The sequence below is a fragment of the Pteropus alecto genome, unplaced genomic scaffold, assembly GCF_000325575.1.
Source record: "Pteropus alecto unplaced genomic scaffold, ASM32557v1 scaffold258, whole genome shotgun sequence".
In the NCBI taxonomy this organism is placed as follows: Eukaryota; Metazoa; Chordata; class Mammalia; order Chiroptera; family Pteropodidae; genus Pteropus; species Pteropus alecto.
The window spans coordinates 520,707-527,993 of NW_006441076.1; the positions used below are offsets into that span (position 1 = coordinate 520,707).

Consider the following 7,287-nt stretch of genomic DNA (forward strand, 5'->3'; position numbering starts at 1 on the left):
CTCAAAAAGTCTTTAAAGACAATATGCATAAAAGACTTTAGTTTGTAATAGCACTGGGGCAAGATCATAGAAAAACTTCCATTCCACTCCAGTGCAGATTTCCATTTTAAACCATGACCCCAAAGAAATTGTGACAAATAATTTTCTACTCCTGTTTTCCAGTCTAAATTCAGAGACCCACCATCTGTAGGTCTGTTCTCTAATTACCATGTCCTCAGGCTCTTCTTCCACTACCTCCAAATTTAAGATTAAATCTAAGCTTCCTCAAACCCCCAATTTCTTGCCCTAGTGCAACACCTACAATCTCATTTAAAAACTACCACTCACCTGCTAAACCTTCTTTCATTGCCCTCTCTATATAAAGTTATTATTATAAAACTGCCAATTCTAAAATTGAAAATTATAAAGGCATGTCCTAGGCCTTTTTTAGCCTCCAGAATAAATTCTGAAACATCTGGAGGACTAATGTCACAATTTCCAAATAGAAACTGTTCAATAAAGCTTGAAAAATAAAAGTTAACAGTGAGCACAGTAGCGAATTTATTGAAACTTATTTCTAACATATTCACAAACAAAAATTTCAAGCATATATCAATTAATTCTATAAAACAAAAAAGTTATGAGGTCAATAAACTGACAATTCTATATTTAATCTCTATTTCACAAACTCAACTATCATAAAACTTACACATTACAAAAAATCCCTATAGCAATGCCATGTTATTTTAATCCAGATGACAGCACAAGACAATATTGGTGTTTTTCAAAAAAAAGAAAAAAAATTACTATGAAACCTCATTAGAGCATGAAATGTGTGACCAATATCATTCACAAACTTGGAGATGTTGAAGCTACTTAAATCTATACTAAACAAATATCTGAGTAACACACGTCAAAACATGTAAGAATACATTTTCAAATTACGCATATAAAATAGGAACACGGGCACATGTACCGTGTTCCTTCCGGCTCCATCTCAGATCTAAATTCTAAGAACACTGACTGCCTCTTCAAACAATGCAGGGGGAAATTCTCCCTGACTGCCCTAGGTGTGGGAGAAGCTGCTAGACTTGGCGTTAGAACCGGCATTGCCCACAGAGGCAGAGACAGCCCCGGCTGAAATATGGGCGCGGGCCCTCTCCTCTTCATCTTGCAAAGCCTCTTCATACTGAGATGGGAAAGAACTTGGGTCAGTCTCGTGAACCTTGGCCAGGAACTCCAGGACTTGCATCTTGGTGACTTCGGCGTGGGCTCTCGGGCCCCAAAGGAACTCAAATTTTGCAGGATCACTGTTGGCCACCCGCCGGTACTTCAGGTATTTTTCCTTCACAAAAACTTTGGTGATGAGCTCCCTGGGCTCTCCGAAGATGAAGTGCTTCCTCCCAGAACGTATCCCCGTCAGGCTCAGAACTTCCCAGACTTCCTCTTCGGTGGCACGGTTGCCCCTCATGAAGATCACACTCAGGATGAGGATCAGGATGCCGGTCTTAGGCACACCCTTTTCACCATGCAGCATCCCATCATAGGTGAGGCCCATTTTGATGAGGAGGACATAGCAGTGGTTGGTGGGATCCACTTCCTTCACATCGAAGCCAAAGATCATCTCCATGTACTCACAGGCTTTCTGGAAGATCTCAACGAAGTGGCCTTCGTACTCTTTGATGACGCAAAAAAATTGGTTATCGGCTCTTTCGTTTGATACTTGAACAGCATGAAATTCACCAGCAAAGCTGCATTCTTGTCGATGGCATCTATGGGCACATTCTTGGGGCCTGGCCCGGCCCATGAGGTGCTAGCGTTCCCCTTCTGGCCACCGGAGCCCTCATCCGATTTGCTCAATGAGGTGGCCGCGGTGGCAGTGGAAGACGAGTGTGACCTCTGAGGACCCTTAGGAGCATGAGGTGTACCAGCACCAGGAGCCTCCTTCGAATTGCCAGGCACTGGAGGATGGGAGGAGAGATGGGTCTCCTCCAGAGCCTTGGAGACCTGTGCAACTTCCAGGCCTTGCATCGCACTGTGGCTCCGAAGGGATTGCTTGGGTGAGCACTGTGGATTCTTCTGACGAAAAGGCATGACGACTCGTGGGTGGCGGTAAACAGGAGTGTGAATAGGATGGCGGGCAATGGAGAATCACTGGCCTGAGAGAGAGAAGCCAGATGTGAGTTGTCTCAGCCACTAAGCTCAACTCTGGGGGCTCTGATGAAAGCTACCTCCAGGAGACCTCTCCTGACCTCCTGGGTGCTGTGTTACCCAAGAACACGAAGGAGGAATTCTGAATACTCCTCAGGGAGAAGTCGACCTACCAGGCTGGGAATGCTCAGAGATGACAACAGGCAGGTGTGGTTGGGCTCCGTAGAGCCATTTCTGTTCTGAGGAGTGTGGTCCCTTCAGTGCTCACTCCGGTTCATTACCTAGGCAGTCCATAGGGCCTGGGTCACCGCCCCCCACCCCCTCCCATGCTAAATGAGGCTGTCCCCCTAAGACCAAATCACATCTTTTTTCAGTCCTCATTCTGAAACCGTATGAAATCCTGCACTGCCTGGTCACTCCACCCACTGCTGATCTCAACCCGGTCCCTTCGGACCCAAACTGCCATCTCCTTAGGATCCCAGTGTACCAAGTAAACTGTTGTGACTACCGGCCATTCTTTTCTGGAACCTCCCAAGGATGACGAAAGGGGCCAAGCCGGTAGCATAGGATCCCATCTTTACTCAAGTGGATGGTCTTTGCTCAAAAGAGGTCTACACCTTGACCTTTGACAATATATGAAACTCCTCCCCTCTGCTGACCTGATGTGGCTGCCTCACACTAAACACTAAACATCTGTCCCTGTGACCACCAAGGATGCATTAAGGGGCCGTCACATCCACATTTTTCCAAGTGTGACAGCAGGATGGGGCTCTGCTGAGATCATTCTGTTGGACGGTGGGTGTCCGCATCAGCCTCATTTAAGGTCCTTCCCTTGACTAACGATAGGTCCTGTGATCAGATGTGAAGAATAAGCTTCACCCAAAGTTCAAGGAACAGGAAATAAGGCCATATCTCAGCCACACAGCTCTGTCCAGGGCTTGCCAGGGATGACAGCAGGACTAAGCAGAGTTATGTTTGGCTCCTGACTTAAGGAATGGGTGGTTTGCTCAGCCCTCACTCACTCACGGTCTTTACTTTGGCTACTGCTCAGACCTCAGTCCCCACCTTCTGGTTCCTAACGCCACCCCTGCCAGAAAAGGGCCTATTCTCATTGAGACGACTGGGAAGGAGAGACGAGATGGGCTTGTCTTGGGGGTCTTCACCTGTAAGCCTGGCATGGCTTGGGACTCTTTTAGACACGAGTTTGCCCATTACGGTCAGGCACGCTTACCAGTGAGCGAACACTACAGAAGAGCAACTGGCTGTCTCATCGCGCTATCACTGCTCGGGAACTCCCAAGGGTTCCCTGTGATGTGCGTGACCACCCTTTCATGTGGTCAGTTTGCCCTTCAGACATAACACAATGACACGTGCCAGGGCCTGGGACCCTCCGCCCACTGAACAATCTATTCGGAACAAACCCTTCACCTTCCCGGACCCAAAGTAGCAAGGGAAGGGTCACCTCTGGCTGCCATCCCTTCCCTGGGCTCTGGGGGCTGACGGCAGGGCAAGGGGCTGGAGCGCCCTCTGCCATGGTTTGGTTAGTCCCATAATACTCGCAAGCGCTCCTCAAATTGAATACAGGCTGGTCCCATGTCCCTGCCACCTACTACCTGAGGCACCAACTTCCAATGGAGGCCCTCCTCTCTGAGACCTCGACGTGGGAGGGCCACCTCAAGCACAGGGCTACCAAGGCTGAAAAAAGGGGCGAGACAATGATCTACGCCCTCTGCCCCGGGGGTCAACGCAACCCCAGAATTCACCGGGGTCGACGGAACCCTAAGAATTCACCAGGGTCCTGCCAGGAACTCCAGCAGGGCCTGGAATTCCCTGCTTTGCGGACGTGGCACTGCCTACCTCAGGCTAAGGGCTCACCTCTCTCATAGGCCAGAAGCACAAATCAGCAACATTTAGTCCGCCCCTACACGGGGCCACCCCTGGACTCCCGGGGCTTCCCAGGTCAGACAGACAGACCTAGGCTCAGGGAGGCCACCACTATATGGAGTAGGTAGGGGGGACCCCTCAGTCCTTGCTCAGGGGTAATTTCAAGAAGACTGGCAGGTCTAAAGCTCTCACTCCTCCCCAAGCCCAACCCCCCCCGCCCCACCCACACACGCGCATGCGCAGAAAGGCCTTCCTCAGCTCTCCAGGAAGTGTGGAGTAGTCGCGTCACAGGCCTCCCAGGCCCTTCAGACAGGCCCAGGTTCAGGGAGGCCACCACTATCTGGAGTGGGTGGCCCCTCGATCCTCTCTCAGGGGCATTTTCATGAGGACTGGAAGGTCCAAGGCTCTTACTCAGTCCCAATTCCCGGCCCCATCCCCTCACGCATCCGCAGAAAAGCCATCCCATCGGCTCTCCAGAGGAAGTGTGGGGTAGTCACCTCGCAAGCCTCCCAGGTGGGGGTGGGGCTCTTGTCTACTCGACTCCCTCTTTTCTGTGGTGGGCGTTGCCCTGAGTCCTCATTTAGAGACCCACCTGACTCCTGACAGCACACGGACACCGCCTTGCCCAGGTTGGAATCCACCGCGCCTCGGCTTGAAGCCTTCTCAGTCCGCACAGTCTGAAACAGGATATCGGGGAGCGGGACTTCTGGTTATCCTGTCTGTGGCTTGTGCCACCAACCGCAGGGGCGGGGCTCCATGCATGCTGCTGTTTGCTGGAGGATTTGTTTCCTGTTCCCTGCTCACAGTCCTCACTATGATTTCTACACCTATATATTATACAACAATATTTAACTAATATCACTGATTTCTGTTCTTTCTTTTGTAATTGATAAGTTATAAAATTTTCTGCCTTCAGATCTTTGTAAGAATTGGGTTTTGAGTTGGTTTTTCTGTCTTCTATGTCATGCATTTATGTTTACCTTTGTTATTTCATACGTTCTTTTTTGAGCTTAATGTTCCATTCCTTCTCTAGCAGTTTTTAAACGTTTGGATATTTCAAGTATTTACTTTTTTCTAGAAATCATCATAAAGTCTATAAATGTATCTAGGAATATCACTTGATCTATTTTACATAATTTGTCGTGAAGGACATATTACTTACATGCTTAAATTTCTATGATATATTTAAACACTACTGAGTGGAGAAAATTATCTTGTGTAAGCTGTGAAGAGGAAGAGAAAGATTTTTTTTAGATACCATTTCAGTCTGGGGTGTTTTACTATTTTGGTTATTAATAATAGAAGAGACAGGAAAAGTATTGATAGAGAATGTTAGTAAGAAAGTTGAATTTAGGAATTGAAGCACGATTTAAATATAAAGATCAGTTAATATAATTGGCCATTCATAATAATCAGGTAATATCCATGAGTTTAAATATATAAATCAAGTGCACTTAACACAGGAAATTACTTACGTTAGTGATGCAGAAACGAAATGGGAGAATCTGGAATATGAATGTTTAGCAACTTGTGAAAGTCAGTGCCACATCAAATTTAATAGGAGAAATAGAAGAGATGGTGCTACAGGAGCATATAAGTTGAAGTCAACAGAAGCTGGAACCTTTGTGGTCTAATTTGATGGGGGCTAGAATCAAGGGAAGGTGTATCAATTGAAGCAGAAGCTACCTAAAAAACAGAGGAAGAAGTATAATTCTAGAGACTCCCCTCTTCCTGGGGTCTAATTTTCTAGTGGTGTCTCCTTTTGTCTGAACTGAGTTGGCATCTAGATGTTGAAAACCCTAGGAATTGGGTTTAAGACACTATTTAGAAGATAAAGTGCAGAGCTAGGGTGATGAATGAATCTAAGTATAAATAGGTCAAGGACTGACATACCACATCAATAGATTAAATGAAAAAAATAATATCTAAATTGATAGAGAAAAGTGTTTCATAAAAATAATCATCATTCATTCTTAATATATGTTCTCAAAGTAGAAATTGGATATATACAAAAAAACTTTAGAGTAAAAATCATACTTCATGTGGAAACCTTGAAACTTTTTACTTTAATATTGATAAGTAGACAAAAATGCCTGTTGTTACCATTTCTATTCAACATTTAAAAAGATACTATATAGGAAAATAATTGGAAACAGAAGTAATCAGAGAGATAAGAATCAGAAAATAAGAAATATTGCTAGTACAATTAAACATGAATACAGTGTTTATGAGAAAAATCTAAAAAACTATTAAATTAATAAAAACATTTTTAAATAAAATTTCTGGGAATAAGACCAATACACAAAAATGCAGTTCTTTTGTAGCAACAAACAGTTAAGAAGATGAAAATAAATAAAAATTAAGTTGTTAATTACCATAATAAACACTTGATTCCTAAAAATAAATTAAAAAGTATAAGAACTAAGGAAAAAATTATACTGCTATTATTTAATTGGAATTACTGAAGACCTAATTAAATGAAGAAATATTATATGTTTTTAGATGGAAGATTCAATATTGTAAACATGTTAATTCTCCCCGAATTTATTTATTTATTTATTTTTTGACATTTTGAGTGATATGTCACTTTTTTTTAAAATTAATTAATTTATTTTTTCTGGTGACATTGGTTAATGAAATCTAACATGTTTCAGCTATACATTTTAACAGTAAGGCATATATATATTTACATTGTGTGTTCACCTCCCATAGTTAGATTTCTTTCTGTCTCCACATATTTGACCTCTTTTACCCCATCCACCTCTCCCCTCCCCCTCCCCTCTACTATCTGAGAACAGCAGTCTATAGTCCCTATTGTTCATGTCCATGAGTTTCCATTTGTCCTGTTCATTTGTTGCTTTTAGGTTTATCTTCTACATATAAGTGATATCATGTGATTTTCCACTTTTTCTGTCTGGCTTATTTCACTTAGCATGATTATGTCGAGGTCCATTCTTGTTGTCGCAAATGGCAGTATTTCATCGTCTCCTTATGGCTGAGTAATATTCCATTGTATATATGTAGCACTGCTTCTTTATCTAGTCATCTATTCTAGGACACTTCGGTTCCTTCCATGTCCTGGCAACCGTGAATAATGCTGCTATGAACATCGGTGTGCAAAAATCTTCAGAGATGAGTTTTCAAATCTTTGGGATAAATACCCAGTAGAGGGATTATTGGGTGGATTATATGGTAGATCAATGCTTAGTTTTGAGAGAAAACTCCATGCTATTTTCCATAGTGGTTGTACCATTTGAATTTCCACCAGGCGCA

General features: G+C 43.9%; 1 protein-coding gene across 1 annotated transcript; it reads right to left on the reverse strand.

The window, feature by feature from the left end:
* Nucleotides 1-1,045: 1,045 nt before the first annotated feature.
* Nucleotides 1,046-2,073, reverse strand: MAGEB16 (MAGE family member B16). The gene is given in 2 exon segments (XM_015594566.1): nucleotides 1,046-1,671; nucleotides 1,674-2,073. Coding segments are annotated over 2 exon segments (1,026 nt in total).
* Between the last annotated feature and the right edge of the window lie 5,214 nt (nucleotides 2,074-7,287).